Below are 20,046 nucleotides of genomic sequence, written 5' to 3'. Positions count from 1 at the left end.
TGTCTATACTGTCACTCATAGCACAGGACAGTGATACATCTGGATGCCTCTAGAACATGACAGAGACAGATACAGTCAACTCTAGAACAGAAGAGAAACTGACCTGTAGAACAGTAAAGAAGAAAACAATTACACCTCTAGAATAGGGCAAAATAGACACTGACACCTTCACAACAAGATGGACACTGGATATATCTAGACATTGAAGCATCTAGAATAGGATAAAACTAGACATTGTTGTATGTAGAAAATGACAGATATAGACGTCAATGCACAGATTTGGTTGCAAATAGGTTTTTGTGGCTGAATCTGTGACTGTTTCCTGTTCACATCACGGAAAAAGAAGACGTGGTATGGGTGGGGAAGAGGGCCGGCCAGCCCCTCTCATTAATCATTTTTTATGCCATTTTATGGCATGGAAAACGGTCTTAAACTAAGCCAGCAAGGGAGTTGGCTTTGTTTAAATCATGTTGCACGACCGCCCGCACCACACACCAAAGTTATGTAGAGGTGCATCTGGTACCAGGCATAGACACCTCTAGAGCAGTAAAGATATAGGGGCTCATTTATGCAGAGAAGTACGCCAATTTTCCCCATTCACGCCATTTTTTCCGAGGTGGTGGAAAAAAAAAGCGTGGCATAAGTGGGCCAGCCAGTCTCATTTATCATTTTCTAGGTCTGTTTTTGGCGTACAAAACTACTTAAATCTATGCTGGCATACAATTAAAAGCTATGTACACCTTTGGAGGCAATTCTTTTTTATGATTGCCTTTTACTCATTTCTGGCTAAAGATCCTATTTTCAATTGGCCTTTATTAAGAAAATATTGAGCAGTCACAAAGGGTTTACTGTTTTTCGAGCTGTGTGACCGATACTTTCACTTTCTAATAACCCTTAGTAATAAGATAAGAACTGAGCTATAATGAATGTTTATAATGTCAGAGATCAGAGATAAGGAGTCCGTCAGCTCCCCAACTGTCGGAAAAGTCAGAAAATCCACAGGCTGCTGCTAGAGCATCTCAGCTCTGTACACAAAAAGGATTTCATACTTTAAATAAAAACCAACAGAAAAAAAAAAAAATTGGCACAAAATAAGCACAATGCAATAATAAAAAGAATTGCCCCAAAGGTACAAGTTGCGCGGCCAACGCCTAATTTATGTAGCACAGACATTGATGACTGTAGAACAGAAGAGATACGCACATTGACAACACTAGGACAGGCAGTTATTCCTCTACAACAGAAAAGCTATTGACATTGATGCCCCTAAGACTAGACAGATCTCAAAATCAATGAAGAAATCAAAAAAGCTGGATTAATAGTTAGCGTTTGTAGAACCGATACATATTAGTCCTGATATCCCCACAATTCCCTCTTCCAGGACTAACCGTTCAGGAGTTTCGCAGTGATGAGCAGATGCTACAGGACGGTACGCGCACGTCAGTGGTCAGAGTGGAATTTGATAATCCATTTCAATACTATATCAGGTACAAGGTGAATAACGTCTCAAGCCCAAGCGACTACTTTCAATACGAAGGTAAGTGTCTCATCAAGGTCACAGGGGATCATTCAGCGGAGCCCATACATATCAGATAGTGGGTTGATCTTGCCAAAAATGACAGAATTCACTGACCGTCACCCTACGTCTATGGTCAGCTTACTATATAAAGCCCTCACCGTCCCATTTAAAGATCGCTCTTTCATCTAATGCAACCCAATCCAGTATCTGTCCCTCTAATGTTTCCTCAGAAACTTGTGAAGACGACCACATGCAATGCTTTCCATCACTTTACTGGAAGAACGGGTTTCTCCTGCTGCAAGCAAGTATTGACTCCGCCATTGTGGAGGTAAAAATATAAGTTTATTGGGTATCTGCATTTCTCTTATCAGGTTTCTCCTAAAGCTGGGTGGCTGGTGCAATGGTGGCCATACCGGCAGATGACTCCAGAACGTACATACAGTAGCATGCATGTCCTTTTCCTTGCAGCTGACTACTAATCATTCAGTCTGGACCAGTATAGTCTCCACTGTGGCCGTAAAGATGAGATCTACCAAAGTGATAAGGAGATTTCTAGAGATGGCATCCAACATAATGGCCATCTGCCTCTGTTACTCCACAATTCTATATATCCTGATGATGAACATCACCAAGGAGGATAAGGACCTGAGAGAAATCATGAGGATGATGGGGCTCAGAGACTCTGCTTACTGGTGAGTGCCATATAGGCAACGCTGTCAGTAATGTGCCACCTGGTGGAGCAGAGAGTGTCCTGAGGAGGAGGCAGAGAGAGGAAGGAGCAGTCCACAGCAGCACAGAGGATTTCAGGAGGAGTGTGCTGATCTTGTGGAGGTCCCAGACTTACAGTTATATAGTGGAAGGAGCAGGGTCCTCCCAGCAACACAGAGGATTTCAGGTGAGGAGTGTGCTGATCTTGTGGTGCAGTTGGGAGAGTTAACTACAGGCATAGTCCCTGGTAGGGTTGATCAGGGTGACTAACATCAAGTTCTCAGAGCACTCCACCTCCCAGTGAGATTGACAGGGCTGGGCATCCTCACTGCTCCAATACCTAGCCCTCAAATCTCATGGATGCACGGGCACAGTGAAGATCTCTTAGGCCTTATAGGGTTGATCATGCTCTGTAAAGGCATAGTCATTTTTTGCACAGCCAGCAGCGTCACTGTAAGGGGGCCACAGCTCTAAATCAGCAAGACTTCCCTTTATTCTGCGGATTCTGTAATAGCCTTCCTTAAAGGGGTTGTCCCACAAAAAATATTCTACAGTTTTCAAACCAGCTCCTGGAATTTAAATACGTTAATAATTGCATGTATTTAAAAATGTAGCAAAGCTAGTGAGTTATTCAATAAAATGTATCTGTATAGCGCCACCTGCTGTTTGATTTTTTCTTATTTCTTTGTCCGGCTCACTGAGGTGGCAGCACATGCTCCGTTTCATCCTTCAACCACCTCCTGAGCTGTGATAGGCAGAGCTAAGACACGCCCACTTAGCTGTGGCAGACAGGACACTCCCCTAGAGCTGTCAGGTTGATATAAATCTAGCAGAGCAATGAATGGGGAGATCTCTGGATCCATGTGAGGTGCAGGGCTGGTTCTAGCTTTGTTAGACAGAGGTTGTCATGTGCTGTATGATGCATGATTTTTATACTTTACATGGGATAACCCCTTTAAGGATGAGGAAGGTTAATATAGCCAAAATGTCACTTTTGGATTAAAAAAGAACACTTTACTTGTATATATCAACTGAGTGTTGCCGTTTTTCTGGGTATTATATGGTATTTGCTCTCTTGAGGGTGTTGGCCCCTGCAAGGTGCACACTCACAAAGTGCTCTTCTCTTGGAACAGCAGGATCCTTTGGTTGTCACCTTCTCTCGGTTTTTCAGGTTATCATGGGGGCTGCTCTACGCTGTTTATGTCGTCATTATGGCCAATCTGATAACTGTCACCGTCAGCAATACTGTGTTTCTGGAAAGTTCCTATGGAGTCATCCTGCTCCTGTTCCTCCTCTATGGGATCTCAATGGTAGGATGGCTGATGCTTACACCCTAACCACAATATTGTATACGATTTACCAGACGCAGGGAAGCCTCCCGTGGCAAAAGATCAAGGGCTCCGTTACCATAAAACCCAACAAGAGACTGGAGAACAAAATTTGTTAATAAAATTTTAGAGGACTTGACTGCCATCCTTGTAATACCGTGTTTCCCCTGAAGAGGTCACAGTGGTTCAGCTGTTTGCCAGGGTTAGCATCTGAGGAGATGAGGGTTTCTGATGGGACAATCGCTAAGATTGGTGGGGGTCCGGCCAGTAGTCCTCCTCAATACTGAAGGGTGTGGCTCCCCTTTCCACTGCTGTTTTAGGGAAGGAGCCATGGTCACCAAGAACTGTGGGCCACTCAGGGCAGATCTAGGTAAGAGAGACAAGTGACTGTTATAACAGACATAGGTCATCTACAGGCAACAGAAAGCAGCACAGAAGATAACAGAGCATGTGCTATAATGTCTTCCATCTTTCTTACAGATTAGCTTTACATTCATGCTGTGTTCCCTGCTCCGCACACCCCGCCATACGACGACTATTGACATTTCATCCGCTCTCATCCTGTGTATACTGAGCCTCCTGCCGCTGTTCAAAATCTTGCCGAGGCCTCTGGAAATCTTCCTGTGCATCTTCCCCCCCTTCGCCTTTTCTCTTGGGATCAGTGAGGTAAATACAACCAGCGGATGAGCACTTCTGTCGGACATTTTTCTAGCTCTGCTGGGTGTACAGGGCCTTCAGAATTTGGGAAAAGTGTCTGACAAATAACAGAGGCCTTGGACTCCGGCAGAGAAGCCTCCAGCAAAGCCTGAAGCTTGTCCGACAGCAGTGATGAGTAGCGGCCACCTGCTGAATGCCAGTCACTGGGGCTGCAACTATAGGAGGTGCACAGGGTACAACTACATCTACTCTTTAATGTAAAAGGTCGGAACAGCCCTTCTGTGACACAAGCGCTCTTCAACTAGTACTACAGGCCCCCTGTGTAGTGTAAAACTTATCATGCCCCATTCAACAAAAACACCTTGCAAGTAAGGGCTTGTTCACACAGATTTGTCGCCGTCAATTTGTTGGCATCAAATGCGTAGTCTTACAGTACAAGCAAACTACACGCTGCAAAAAATCTGGTGATAAACGTGATATAGAGCGATGTGACAGCGATGTGATAAACATGACATCCAGAATCTTCATAGAGCGATGTGACAGCGATGTGATAAACATGACATCTAGAGTCTTCATAGAGTGATGTGACAGCGATGTGATAAACATGACATCTAGAATCTTCATAGAGTGATGTGACAGCGATGTGATAAACATGACATCTAGAGTCTTCATAGAGTGATGTGACAATGATGTGATAAACATGACATCTAGAGTCTTCATAGAGTGATGTGACAGCGATGTGATAAACATGACATCTAGAGTCTTCATAGAGTGATGTGACAATGATGTGATAAACATGACATCTAGAGTCTTCATAGAGTGATGTGACAATGATGTGATAAACATGACATCTAGAGTCTTCATAGAGTGATGTGACAGCGATGTGATAAACATGACATCTAGAATCTTCATAGAGCGATGTGACAGCGATGTGATAAACATGACATCCAGAATCTTCATAGAGCGATGTGACAGCGATGTGATAAACATGACATCTAGAATCTTCATAGAGCGATGTGACAGCAATGCAATGAACATGACATCTAGAGACTTCATAGAGCCATGTGACAGCGATGTGATAAACATAACATCTAGAGCCTTTATAGAGCGATGTGACAGCGATGTGATAAAGGTGACGTCTAGAGTCTTCAGAGAGCGATGTGACAGCAATGTAATAAACATGACATCTAGAGTCTTCATAGAGCCATGTGACAGCGATGTGATAAACATAACATCTAGAGCCTTTATAGAGCGATGTGACAGCGATGTGATAAAGGTGACGTCTAGAGTCTTCAGAGAGCGATGTGACAGCAATGTAATAAACATGACATCTAGAGTCTTCAGAGAGCGATGTGATAAACATGACATGTAGAGTCTTCATAGAGTGATGTGACAGCGATGTGATAAACATGACATCTACAGTCTTCATAGAGTGATGTGACAGCGATGTGACAAACATGACATCTAGAGTCTTCATAGAGCCATGTGACAGCGATGTGATAAACATAACATCTAGAGCCTTTATAGAGCGATGTGACAGCGATGTGATAAAGGTGACGTCTAGAGTCTTCAGAGAGCGATGTGACAGCAATGTAATAAACATGACATCTAGAGTCTTCAGAGAGCGATGTGATAAACATGACATGTAGAGTCTTCATAGAGTGATGTGACAGCGATGTGATAAACATGACATCTACAGTCTTCATAGAGTGATGTGACAGCGATGTGATAAACATGACATCTAGAGTCTTCATAGAGCGATGTGACAGAGATGTGATAAACGTGACATCTAGAGTCTTCACAGAGCGATGCTACAGCGATGTGATAAACATGACGTCTAGAGTCTTCAAAGAGCGATGTGATAAACATGACATCTATAGTTTTCATAGAGCGATGTGACATCGATGTGATAAACGTGACATCTAAAGTCTTCATAGAGTGATGCTACAGCGATGTGATAAAACATGACATCTAGAGTCCTCATAGAGCGATGTGACAGCGATGTGCTAAACATGACATCTAGAGTCTTCATAGAGCGATGTGATAAACATGACATCTAGAGTCCTCATAGAGCGATGTGACAGGGATGTGACAAACATGACATCAAGAGTCTTCATAGAGCGATGTGACAGTGATGTGACAAACATGACATCAAGAGTCTTCATAAATTGATGTGACAGCGATGTGATAAACATGACATCTAGAGTCTTCATAGAGTGATGTGACAGCGATGTGATAAACATGACATCTAAAGTCTTCATAGAGTGATGTGACAGTGATGTGACAAACATGACATCTAGAGTCTTCATAGAGTGATGTGACAGTGATGTGACAAACATGACATCTACAGTCTTCAGAGAGCGATGTGACAAACATGACATCTAGAGTCTTCAGAGAGCGATGTGACAGCGATGTGTTAAACATGACATCCAGAATCTTCATAGAGCGATGTGACAGCAATGCAATGAACATGACATCTAGAGACTTCATAGAGCCATGTGACAGCAATGCAATGAACATGACATCCAGAATCTTCATAGAGCGATGTGACAGCGATGTGATAAACATAACATCTACAGTCTTCAGAGAGCGATGTGATAAACATGACATCTAGAATCTTCATAGAGCGATGTGACAGCGATGTGATAAACATGACATCTAGAATCTTCATAGAGCAATGTGACAGCGATGTGATAAACATGACATCTAGAATCTTCATAGAGCGATGTGACAGCAATGCAATGAACATGACATCTAGAGACTTCATAGAGCGATGCTACAGCGATGTGATAAACATGACATGTAGAGTCTTCAAAGAGCGATGTGATAAACATGACATCTAGAATCTTCATAGAGCGATGTGACAGCGATGTGATAAAGGTGACGTCTAGAGTCTTCAGAGAGCGATGTGACAAACATGACATCTAGAGCCTTTATAGAGCGATGTAACAGCAATGTGATAAAGGTGACGTCTAGAGTCTTCAGAGAGCGATGTGACAGCAATGTAATAAACATGACATGTAGAGTCTTCATAGAGTGATGCTACAGCGATGTGATAAACATGACATCTACAGTCTTCATAGAGTGATGTGACAGCGATGTGATAAACATGACATCTAGAGTCTTCAGAGAGCGATGTAACAGCAATGTAATAAACATGACATCTAGAGTCTTCATAGAGCGATGCTACAGCGATGTGATAAACATGACGTCTAGAGTCTTCAGAGAGCGATGTGACAGCGATGTGATAAACATGACATCTAGAGTCTTCAGAGAGCGATGTGACAGCGATGTGATAAACATGACATCTATAGTTTTCATAGAGCGATGTGATAAAACATGACATCTAGAGTCTTCAGAGAGCGATGTGACAGAGATGTGATAAACGTGACATCTAGAGTCTTCAAAGAGCGATGTGACAGCTGTGTGATAAACATGACATGTAGAGTCTTCATAGAGCGATGTGATAAACATGACATCTAGAGTCCTCATAGAGCGATGTGACAGCGATGTGCTAAACATGACATCTAGAGTCCTCATAGAGCGATGTGACAGCGATGTGCTAAACATGACATCGAGAGTCCTCATAGAGCGATGTGACAGCGATGTGCTAAACATGACATCGAGAGTCCTCATAGAGCGATGTGACAGTGATATGACAAACATGACATCTAGAGTCTTCATAGATTGATGTTACAGCGATGTGATAAACATGACATCTAGTCTTCATAGAGTGATGTGACAGTGATGTGACAAACATGACATCTAGAGTCTTCATAGAGTGATGTGACAGTGATGTGACAAACATGACATCTAGAGTCTTCATAGAGCAATGTGACAGCGATGTGATAAACATGATATCTACAGTCTTCATAGAGTGATGTGACAGCGATGTGATAAACGTGACATCGAGAGTCTTCATAGTCATGTGACAGCAATGTGATAAACGTGACATCTAGAGTCTTCATGTGTGATATTGATGTGGTAAACATGGCTTCCGTTTGGTTTCAGAGTATACACATGGAGAACGACCTCCAGGGCGTCTTCTTCTCGGACATCACTGGAGATGCCCCTCACGTACTGATCAGTTACATAGGCCTGCTGGTGGACTGCATCCTGTACACCCTCCTCACATTGTGCTGTGATAAGATTCGAGCAGGTAACCTGTCCTATGCAGTTCAACCTCTGCTAATCCAGAATAATAATATTCATGTTAATCTGGCATCAACAGTCCCAATGCTCAATTAGCGAGGACGTGATGTGTGGCAGCATTAACTGTGGCGCATCGGGTGATGGCATTCACTGGTAGGAGCGGGAGATGGTCTGTGAAAATTCTTGTTTGTATCAAAATTTTAATAATCCAGAAAGTCCTGAAATCCGGCACATTGTGGACCCATAAGTGTTGTATCATCAGGTTTACTTTCTTCTTAAACGAGGGGAGTGCACAAGTACCCTTCATACCAGCCATACCCATCATATCGGCTGAACCCATAATACCGGCTGTACCCACCATACAGGTCACGCACATATACTGTTTGTTCACATCATACTGCCTGTACCCATCCTACAAGTTGTGTCCATCATACGGGCAGTGCCCATTCCTCTCTCCTGAGCCCTATGTCCAGGCCAGGCCTGCAGGAGGATGCTGACTAGACATGAAGGGGAAGAAGATTTTGGCTTTGGTAGGCCTCGTGGCATCAACTATAGCTTGAGATATAAAAGTGATGATTCTTCTGCCACCAGGTAAACATGGCGTCATGTCCTTCCTGTGCCCCTCCTACTGGACAAAAGGGACAATGACCCCAATTCCATCGGACATGGTGGACAGAGAAGTGGCACGCGATGAAGATTATGTTGAGAAGGTTCCGGTAGAATTTGTCGGAAAAGAGGCCATAAGGTATGTTACTGCAGGTGGAGGAGACAGATCCCTCCAGAAGACCACTCATGGGATTGTGGGTGGTCATCTCAGATATTTCACTGTATATGGAAAAATACACCATTGAATGTCACCTTGTCATTTCTCTAGGCTTAATAAAGTTAAGAAAATCTATGGCAGTAAAGACAAGAAGACAGAAGCTTTAAGAGGTGCGAGGCTTCCATTTAATGTAACTTACAACCCACTCTGTCCTGTTCATGCGACATCCATTGCTGTGGGGTTGCCATGGCAGCATCAACAAAGTGACTATTCTGTTCATGAGCTTCCTGTCATGTGATTGCAGCTTTTAAAAATGTGTTTTTATGATGGAAAGTCAAAGGCTGTTGTTTGTGTTACCGTAGCAACCCCAGAGCAAGCACAATGGAGGTGACATGACAGGACATGCTGCGTTCTATAACTAAGGACAGACAGAGCTTTGGTACATACAAGGTCCCTGGTATATGTGCGCCTAGTAATCAGATTTCTGCTCTGGCCTCCAGATCTGGACTTCGATGTATATGAAGGACAAATTACGGCGCTGCTCGGTCACAGCGGAGCTGGGAAGACTACGCTGCTGAATATACTGAGCGGGATGAGCAAAGCCTCTGGTGGTGAGATATGCTGCTCTTATACTTGGCATCGTCTAGGGAAAATGAAATGGCTTCCTAAGAATCATTCTTTACAGTAAGAGCAGAAGGATTCTTTATAGTAAGAGCAAAAAGATTCCTTACAGTAAAAGTGGAAAGACTGCTTATAGTAAGAGCTGAAGAATTCCTTATACGAGCTTAACCACTTCCCATCTGTGTCATTTGCCCCCTTCCTGACCAGGCCTAATTCTGCAAAACTGACATATCTCACTTCATGTGGTAATAACTTTGGAACGCCTTTATTTATCCAAGTCATTCAGAGATTGTTTTCTCGTGACACATTGTACTTCATGATCGTCATAAATTTGAGTCAAAATATTTCACCTTTATTTATGAAAACATCCCAAATTTACCCAAAAATTTGAAAAATTCGCAATTTTCTAAATTTCAATTTCTCTGCTTTTAAAAAAGAAAGTGATACCTCATAAAATATTTATTACTTAACATTCCCCATGTCTACTTTATGTTGGCATCATTTTGGAAATGTCATTTTATTTTTTTAGGACGTTAGAAGGCTTAGAAGTTTAGAAGAAATTCTTCAAATTTTTAAGAAAATTGCCAAAACCCACTTTATAAGGACCAGTTCAGGTCTGAAGTCACTTTGTGGGGCCTACATAGTGGATACCCCCATAAATGACCCCATTGTAGAAACTACACCCCTCAAGTTACTCAAAACTGATTTTACAAACTTTGTTAACCCTTTATGCGTTCCACAAGAATTAAAGGAAAATGGAGATCAAATTTTTAAATTTCACTTTTTGGGCAGATTTTCCATTTTAATCCAATTTTTTCTTTAACACATCGATGGTTAACAGCCAAACAAAACTCAATATTTATTACCCAGATTCTGCGGTTTACAGAAACACCCCACATGTGGTCATAAACTGCTGTATGGGCACACGGCAGGGCGCAGAAGAAAAGGAACTCCACATGGTTTTTAGATGCCATGTCCCATTTGAAGCCCCCTGATGCACCCTTACAGTAGAAACTCCCAAGAAGTGACCCCATTTTGGAAATTAGGGGATAAGGTGCCAGTTTTATTAGTACTATTTTTGGGTACATATGATTTTTTGATCATTCATTATAACACTTTATGGGGCAAGGTGACCAAAAAATTGGTTGTTTTAGCACAGTTTCTATTTATTTATTTTTACAGCGTTCACCTGAGGGGTTCAGTCAAGTGACATTTTTATAGAGCAGATTGTTACGGACGTGGCGATACCTAATATGTATACTTTTTCTCATTTACTAAAGTTTTACACAATAATAGCATTTTTGAAACAAAAAAATTATGTTTTAATGTGTCCATGTTCTGATAGCTATAGTTTTTTTATTTTTTGAGAGATTTTCTTATGTAGGGGCTCATTTTTTGCGGGATGAGGTGACGGTTTTATTGGTACCATTTTGTGGTACATACGCGTTTTTGATCACTTGGTGTTGCACCTTTTGTGATGCAAGGTGACAAAAATTGCTTGTTTTGACACAGTTTTTTTTTTTTTTTTACGGTGTTCATCTGAGGGGTTAACTCATGTGATATTTTTATTGAGCTGGTTTTTACAGACGCGGCAATACCTAATATGTATACTTTTTTTATTTGTTTCACTTTAACACAATAATAGCATTTTTGAAACCAAAAAATTATGTTTTAGTGTCTCCATGTTCTAAGAGCTATAGTTTTTTGTTTTTTTTTGAGAGATTTTCTTATGTAGGGGCTCATTTTTTGCGGGATGAGGTGACGGTTTTATTGGTACCATTTTGTGGGACATACGCATTTTTGATCACTTGGTGTTGCACCTTTTGTGATGCAAGGTGACAAAAATTGCTTGTTTTGACACCGTTTTTTGGGGGGTTTTTTTACGGTGTTCACCCGAGGGGTTAGCTCATGTGATATTTTTATAGAGCTGGTTTTTACGGACGTGGCAATACCAAATATGTCTATTTTATTTTATTTTTTCTATTTTTTTTTTTTTTATTCCTTACTTGGGGACCTGTTTTTTTTACATGTGAAACTTTTTTTTATTTAATTTTTTTTTAACCCTTTATTTATTTATTTATTTATTTTTTTACACTTTTCGTCCCCCATAAGGTCATACAAGACCTCTGGGGGACATTTGCTTCACTTTTTCTTTTTTTTTTCACTGTTGATTTCTCCTGTAACTGGGGCTGACATAGTAGCCCCAGTTACAGTGGAAATGCACCCCCCAGAGAGGCTGTACAGCGTGATTCGGCGCTGTATAGCCTCAGAGAGACCTCACACAGCTCCTGCATGCTCCGGTCCCGGCTTCCTGCTCGGTGAGCGCTGTGTATGCAGCGATCTAGAAGGCAGGGACACCTGGGCACTGTCCCTGCCTTATCTCTGGGTTGCCCTGCTGTCACTGACAGCGGGCAACCCGATCAGCAGCTGCACGATTAGCGTGCAGCTGCTATTTCTGAAAGGACATTTTAAAACGTGCTTTCAGAAATAGAGGTCCACCCATAGGACGTTTATATCCTATGGGCGGACTTAAAGCGGTTAAGGATTCTTTATAGTCAGTGGAGGATTTCTTACAGTAAGAACGAAAGGATTCCTTTTGGTAATAGTTGAAGGGTTTCTTATAATAAGAGCAGTAGGATATCTTATAGTAAGAGTGAAAGAATTCCTTATATTAAGAGTGGTTGGATTCCTTACAGTAAGGGCTGAAGGATCCATTATACTAAGAGCTGAATGATTCTTTATAGTAAGAGCTGAAAGATTAATTATAATAAGAGAAGGATTATTTATAGAAAGAGCAAAAAGATTTTTTATACAAAGTACAAATTGATTCTTTCTAGTAAGAGCTGAAAGATTATTTATAGTAAGGGTGAAAGAATTCTTTATAGAAAGAGTGACATGATTCTCTATAGTATGAGCAGTAGGATTATTTATAGTAAGAGCAGAATGGTTCTTTATGGTCAGTGTGAAATGATTCTTTATAGTAAGAGCACAAGTACTCCTTGTAGTAAGAACATAACAACTCTGTATAGTGAGAACAGAAAGATTCTTTACAGAAAAAAAGAGGATTCTTTAAACTAAGAAGAATGATTTTTATGGTAAGAATAGAAGGATTCTTTATAACACGAACAGAAGGATTTTTTTTATAGTAACAGCAGACAGATTATCTACAATATACAAAAAAAGTTTTTATTGCTATAGTAATTTTACTTGTTTTATACATATGGGCAGGAACAGGTGACAATTAATGAATTCTTTAATTCTGTCAACCAGCTTTCTCAGACACTCAAATGGAAAAATGTTCCTATATGAAAAAAGGGGACATAGCTTCACATAACAAGGAAGATTCGCTCTTCAGGAAGCCATGAAAGCTGAGTGACAACTGCAATGATAGCTGTAGGGATGCCTTGACGGACACTCAATATCAGACTTACCAGGGGTCTTTCTTTCATGTCAGGCTTTAGGGTTCGGCTGACACTGAATGTATTTGTTCTTCTGGTACATAGGGTCGGTGTCCATCTACAACCATCAGCTCTCAAACAGTCATGACCTGGCAGAGATACAGAACAGAATCAGCTTCTGCCCGCAGTTTGATATCAAGTTTGATTACTTAACTGTGAGAGAAAATCTGGAGCTGTTCTCCAGGATGAAGGGAATCGCTGCTACAGAAGTAAAGTCAGAGGTAGACTCTCTCTCTTTCTGTATATATATATACTGTATGTATGTACAGTTTATAGTCAAGATGATATATATTTATGTACAGTATATAGTTAGGGTGATGTATGTTATGTACAGTATATAGTCAGGATGATGTGCACGTATGTACAGTATATAGTCAGGATGTTATGTACAGTATATAGTCAGGTAGGCAACATTGGCCCCACCGTTCCTGTTCTCTCATTTTTGACAGTCCTTCCATTGTATAGGTGGATAGGGTCCTCTCTGACCTCCACATGAACATGATCGAGGGAGTGAAAGCCAGCAAGCTGAGCGGAGGCCAGAGACGCCGCTTATCTGTTGCCATCGCACTGTTGGGAGATCCTGAGGTAACATAAGGCGGTTTGCATTGGAAATTTTTCGCTGAATGTTCCCTCCAGATGAGAAGTCTCTGGGGTGTATTTGCAAAGGTTGTTTTTGTGTTTATTTTGCTGCAGGTTTTTTAATTGCACTGAACCTATAGTGTGATTTAGTTTGAATACATTAACAAAAATCGCCACAATAAAACCGAGGTGAGCGCTGTCTGGCATCATCTACCAGGAAATCCTGTGGACACCAGTCCCACTGACTTGTTACGAATGTGAGCAGCTGCTGATGGCCGGTGACAATCCCGGTCACACAAGGCAATTTTGTCCTCTACCCACTTTTTTCTGCACCTATCACCAGGAAACACCCCTAACATACTCAGACCAAGCAGGAGACACCGTGACGGCTGTGGCTAATCTCTCCACGGTTACGTGGATCTATTCCTCCCACCTTTAGGCAGCTTTATGAAAATTCACCACATGCTCACCACTTCTACCTAAATCTCTCTTTCCAGGTTCTTCTACTCGATGAACCCACAGCTGGTCTTGACCCATTTTCCAGACACCAGGTTTGGTCCATCTTAAAGGAGCGTAAAGCCAACCGCGTTACTCTGTTCAGCACGCAATTCATGGACGAGGCAGACATCCTTGCTGGTAGGAGATGTCTTCATACAAATTGGTGGATCTAGCTGTGGAATTCTTTGTGGACATGCTGCTGGATTGCTGCACACTTCACCTTCTGTATAGTAAAAGGTGAAATCTGCAATATACAGTAAACTGACTGTGCACCTAAACTCTGCTCCGCAGGTCAGGTTATGCTCGGGTTTGTTCACAGGAATTTTCCACAGCACGTGGGTCGCTGTATTCAGTGCATTTTGTAAAATACACAGCAAGTACGCCACATAGGGGACGCTCCCATATGGGTAGACAATTTCTAATCACCATTTTGAAGCACATGGATTTTTATATGTCTCTGATTTTTGCCTACAGATCGCAAGGTGGTCCTCAGCAACGGACGCTTGAAATGTGTTGGATCCTCCTTGTTTCTGAAAAGGAAGTGGGGAATCGGCTATCACCTGAGGTAGTAATAGTTTGGTGGGCTTGAGGCGGTGTATTTTCCCACCAATTAGACCCCCACTATATCAGTACACAGGCAGTACTTGTCTCCTTGTCGGCAGGATGCGGGTGTCTCCATCTTGTAGTCCAGACGCCATAACCTCACTCGTACAAGAACACGTCTCCAGCGCCAAACTCACCACCCAGAACGCGGAGGACCTGACGTTCACGCTGCCCTTTGACAAGATGGACTCATTCCCAGGTACAGTCGACATGACTCACAGATCCGGCACTGACGATATGGGCAGGGTTATCAACTTTCTTCCGTGGTCTCTCAGTTCCATGCTTTGAGGCACAGGTAAGAACCAGCAGTTCTGTTCATCCTGAGCCTCTTGGCTCATAGAATACAATTCCACAGCCATAGTGGAGACTGACACGTAGAGCAGTATAACGGGAAGAGAATGTAAATCTACAATGCCAATACAGTATATTTGCTATACAGGGTGTGTGGTAAGCGATTGCTATGATGGGAGGATTTGTAAAATATTAACAGTTTTTTGGATGACTAATTTGTGCAGCTCTGTTTTCTCAATTGGACCAACATGTGGGACTGGACATCATGAGTTACGGGGTGTCGATGACAACGCTGGACGACGTCTTCCTGAAGCTGGAGGGAGCGGAGGAGATTGAGAAAGGAGGTAAATGTCGATTTGTTTGCCTGGTTTATTACTGGTTTGATAGCCCAGAAGTGCCTTAAAAGTGTCAAAGGGTACTTTGGGGTCCACGGCATTAGACCCAGGTGCAGCTTCACTCTCTGCACCCCCTATCCATATTATACAGGGCAGTGAAATGAAAAGTGGTCTAGGGTGGTAAAAGTGCAACGCCACAGGTAGTAAGTCAGCTAATAAGTACACCCTTGGCTGCCTAGTTGTCTCGTGGTTAATAATCACGTCCTTGTTGGACTACAGATGAGATGCGGTTAGGGCTGCAGCTATCAAGTAATCAAGTATTCTGTTGATTAATCCAACGATTAATCGAGTACTCTAATAAGAAACAAACCAACATTTTCCTTTATAAAAACTCATCAGCCCCCCCCCCCATGCCATCAGCTCCCCCATGAAATCAGCTTCCCCCAGTACCATCAGCTCACCCCAGTGCCAACAGTCCTCTGTGCCATCAGCTCAACCACATGCCATCTGTCCTCTGTGCCCTCAGTTCCCCCAGTGCCATCAGCTCCTCTCAGTGCTATCAGTCCTCTGTGCCATCAGCTCACCCCAGTGCTATCAGTCCTCTGTGCCATAGGCTCACCCCAGTGCCATCAGTCCTCTATACCATCAGCACAACCCCATGCCATCCATCCTCTGTGCCATCAGCTCCCCCATGCCATCAGCCCAATGTGCCATCAGCTCCCCCAGTGCCATCAGTCCTTTGTGCCATCAGTCCTTTGTGCCATCAGCTCAACCCCGTGCCATCAGTCCTCTGTGCCATCAGCTCCCCCATGCCATCAGTCCACTGTACCAGCAGCTCCCCCCATGCCATCAGTCCTCTGTGCCCTCAGCTCCCCCCTTGCCGTCAGTCCTCTGTGCCCTCAGCTCCCCCAGTGCCATCAGTCCTCTGTGCCATCAGCTCCCCCCAGTACCATCAGTCTTCTGTGCCAGTAGCTCCCCCCATGCCATCAGTCCTCTGTGTCATCAGCTCCCCCCATGCCATCAGTCCTCAGTGGCATCATTTACTCCCGCAGTGGCACTATCTCCTGCTCCTAGCTATCAGTCCCCAGCGCCAGTGGACTACTTAAAAAGTTAAAGAGGACTTGAGACGACAGCTTTAGTAAATACACAAATTCCCCATAAAATAATGCTGGAGCATCTTTCCTTAGAGCTCTGCAATGTGTTGTTCCTCTGTTAACACCGGCTAGTTGTTACTATTTACCTTGTCAAAGGGCATGGAGGAATGTAGAATTGTAAGAAAAGATGCTCCAGAATTGATACCAGCTACTGAAATTGATGCCCTAAGGATGGGCCATTAATATCTGATTGGTGGGAGTCTAACTCCCTGCACGACGGCCTATCAGTTGCTTTGAGGGGCTGTGGTGCATGTGCGGGTGCTGCAGCCTCCTTAATATTTACATCGGGCTGTAGTCTGGTTCATACTCAGAATAGCATACTTTTTGTAGCATCTGCTCTGAGTATTGCAGCCTTGTCCCATTCACTTGAAAGGGATAAACTGTAATATTTAGAACATCCCTGGTGGTCTAGGGTGGTGAGATGGACATTCCTGGAGGCCTAAGTTGGTAAATTATATGACCACTGGGATTGTCGGTTTTAGGAAATCATTTTATTCCCCGTGAAATAATTCTGGAGCATTTTTCAGTAGTTCTCTAAATAGTGTTTTTCCTCTGTTATCCCTCCAAATAAGAATACATTGCCAACTGGGTGTTACCATTCCCCTTGTCAAAGGCTGAGACCAGAATTGTTATTTAATAAACAATACAATTATTTAATAAGATAGACATGTCATGGGTGGTGACAGGTTCTATTTAATGGTGACAACACTAGTGGTCTAGGGTGATGAGGAGGTCAATAAGTATATCTCTGGAGGCCTGAGATAGTCAAAGGTTTATGAAGGGATTATTAGTAATATAAATAGTTCAAAAACGTGAACCCAAGCTGACTAATTGAGTATCAAACAATACTGTATTATTATAAGGCACACTAAAATACACTTGCCTTTCAAGCTGTAGAGTGAGTCTTTTTTTCTTTGATCTCCTTCAAAGAGATACAGTATATAGGGACTGATCCAAAAGTTTTGGCTTCTTCTAACCTCAACGTGCTGCTCTGGCCGATAGCACGCACATGCAGGGATTATTAGTAATGTTCATAGTGGTCTAGGGTGTTGATGAGCCTAAAGTAATTAATGGTAACATGCCTAGAGGTCTAGGGTGATCAGGGGGGTCAATAGGTATATCTCTGGAGGCATAAGTTAGTCAAATGGTTAAGAAGGGAGTATTAGTAATGTTCATAGTGCTCTAGGGTGTTGATGAGCCTAACGTAATTAATGGTAACATGCCTAGTGGTCTAGGGTTGATGAGGCGGTCAATAAGTAAATCTCTGGAGGCCTTAGGTAGTCAAAGGGTTATGAAGGGATTATTAGTAATGTTCATAGTGGTTTAGGGTGGTGATGAGCCTAATGTCATTAATGGTAACATGCGTAGTGGTCTAGGGTGTTGAGGGCTCAACAGCCATATTCCAGGCACCCTAAAGTAGGGAAATTGTTATGTAGGGCTTGCTGGAAACATCCCTCGTGGTCTCAGGCAGTTTTTCCTCGCCTTAGGTACCCTTAATAAGCTTTATTTACAGAAGTGACTTAATAATAATGAGTGCATCAAGAATTGCCACAAGACTTTCTCTGTTAGGGGCTGAAGTAGAGAAACATTGGTGTACTGTAATTAGGGGTTAAAAACAACATCTCTGGCAATTGAAGAGGTATTCCTATCCGGACATTTATGGCATATCAACAGGTTCAGGTCCCACCTCTGGGAATGAGATCCTATCTCCAGAAAGGGCCCTTAAGTGAATGGAGAGCAAGCTGCACATCTGTGGCCACCCTCAGTTCACTGCAATGGGACCTCCGGATGGGACAATCTCCTCCAGGGGCGAGATAAGATCTTAATGCCCTCTTCCCTGGTGGTGTAGGGTATTAGGTGTCCAGAGGTTTACTCATCTCTTCAGCCTAAGAAATAAAGCTGAATTAAGTCAGATTCATCCTTCAGCCCTACACTAGTTATAGAGAGTATGGGGCCGGTGATATAGAGGTTTTTGAAGTCATTCCTCAGGTGAGGGGGGGTGTAAAGTTATGTTTATTGCTGTATCCTAAGGATGTCATCGCCACACCAAGACTCTCCTGCCACACGATGGGTGACTGCTAAATTGAATCTTTTTTTGTGATCAGATTACAGTGTTTTCGCCCGTGAGCAAACGGAAGATGAAAACAGAGACTTTTCCTCAGAGGTGGAGGAGTCTGTGCTGCTGATGTCAGATTCCGGGAACATCACCCTTCATGGGCTAGCCTTGTGGAGACAGCAAGTGGTGACGATGGCATGGGTCCGTCTCCTGAAGTTGAGGCACGCCATGAAAAGCATTCAAGCCATGTGAGTCCTCTGAATAGCCAAGTCATGAAATAGCCATATAACAGCCAGGTTCATTAGAAACACAGCCCATGTTCCTTGTCTTTTTACAGATTGCTTATTCTCATAATTTTTAAAGTTTTAATGATCTTTTTAACCATACGGACTTCAGAAAGGTGGCCCATCTGGAAACTCTCTCCAGACCTTTATTTTCGAGGACCGGGTCACAGGGAGCACAAGTACTACACCAGTCTTCTGGTCAATAACAACACAGGTGGGAAATGCAATGGATGAATATTTGAGAATTTGGAAATACATTCACCCTCCATATAACAAGACCCACTGTCCTCCACATCTTGGGGTCCCTGGCTTGTCCCATGTAACAAGACCCATTGTCTTACTTAGCTTGGGGTCCCTGGCTAGCCCAATAAACCAGGACTCATTGACCTACATAGCTTGGGGTCCCTGGCTAGTCCCATATAACAGGACCCATTGTCCTATACAGCTAGGGGTCCATAGCTAGTCCCATATAACAGGTCCCATTGTCCTATACAGCTAGGGGTCCCTGGCTAGTCCTATATAACAGGTCCCAGTGTCCTACACAGCTGGGGATCCTGGCTCGCCCCATATAACAGGACCCATTGTCCCACACAGCTAGGGGTCCCTGGCTAGTCCTATATAACAGGACCCATTGTCCTACACAGCTGGGGATCCTGGCTCGCCCCATATAACAAGACCCATTTCCTACACAGCTAGGGGTTCCTAGATAGTCCCATATAACAGGCCCCATTGTCCTACACAGCTGGGGATCCTGGCTCGCCCCATATAACAGGTCACATTGTCCTATACAGATTGGGGTCCCTGGCTCACTTCATATAACAGGTCCCATTGTCCTACACTGCTGGGGATCCTGGCTCGTCCAATATAACAGGACCAATTGTCCTACACAGCTAGGGATCCTGGCTCACCTCATATAACAGGTCCCATTGTCCTACACAGCTGGGGATCCTGGCTCAACCCATTAAACAGGTCCCATTGTCCTACACAGCTGGGGATCCTGGCTCACCCCATATAACAGAACTAATTGTACTACACAGCTG

The 20,046-nt window shown here is 43.1% G+C and overlaps 1 protein-coding gene across 1 annotated transcript in view; it reads left to right on the top strand.

Moving 5' to 3' along the window:
- The window catches only part of LOC122939906 (ABC-type organic anion transporter ABCA8-like), a 61,280-nt gene that overhangs the window by 3,287 nt on the left and 37,947 nt on the right, over nucleotides 1–20,046 (top strand). The window contains exons 4-20 of the mRNA XM_044296114.1: nucleotides 1,382–1,537; nucleotides 1,750–1,847; nucleotides 1,988–2,211; nucleotides 3,399–3,537; nucleotides 4,036–4,221; nucleotides 8,224–8,371; nucleotides 8,956–9,109; nucleotides 9,239–9,297; nucleotides 9,628–9,738; nucleotides 13,252–13,427; nucleotides 13,672–13,791; nucleotides 14,283–14,421; nucleotides 14,758–14,848; nucleotides 14,946–15,085; nucleotides 15,402–15,521; nucleotides 18,772–18,970; nucleotides 19,060–19,220. Coding sequence (XP_044152049.1) covers nucleotides 1,382–1,537; nucleotides 1,750–1,847; nucleotides 1,988–2,211; nucleotides 3,399–3,537; nucleotides 4,036–4,221; nucleotides 8,224–8,371; nucleotides 8,956–9,109; nucleotides 9,239–9,297; nucleotides 9,628–9,738; nucleotides 13,252–13,427; nucleotides 13,672–13,791; nucleotides 14,283–14,421; nucleotides 14,758–14,848; nucleotides 14,946–15,085; nucleotides 15,402–15,521; nucleotides 18,772–18,970; nucleotides 19,060–19,220 — 2,421 coding nt within the window. The remainder of the gene's footprint in view (nucleotides 1–1,381; nucleotides 1,538–1,749; nucleotides 1,848–1,987; nucleotides 2,212–3,398; nucleotides 3,538–4,035; nucleotides 4,222–8,223; nucleotides 8,372–8,955; nucleotides 9,110–9,238; nucleotides 9,298–9,627; nucleotides 9,739–13,251; nucleotides 13,428–13,671; nucleotides 13,792–14,282; nucleotides 14,422–14,757; nucleotides 14,849–14,945; nucleotides 15,086–15,401; nucleotides 15,522–18,771; nucleotides 18,971–19,059; nucleotides 19,221–20,046) is intronic.

This window comes from Bufo gargarizans, chromosome 6 (genome assembly GCF_014858855.1).
Source record: "Bufo gargarizans isolate SCDJY-AF-19 chromosome 6, ASM1485885v1, whole genome shotgun sequence".
Classification (NCBI taxonomy): Eukaryota; Metazoa; Chordata; class Amphibia; order Anura; family Bufonidae; genus Bufo; species Bufo gargarizans.
This window is presented reverse-complemented; position numbering and strand designations above follow the sequence as displayed.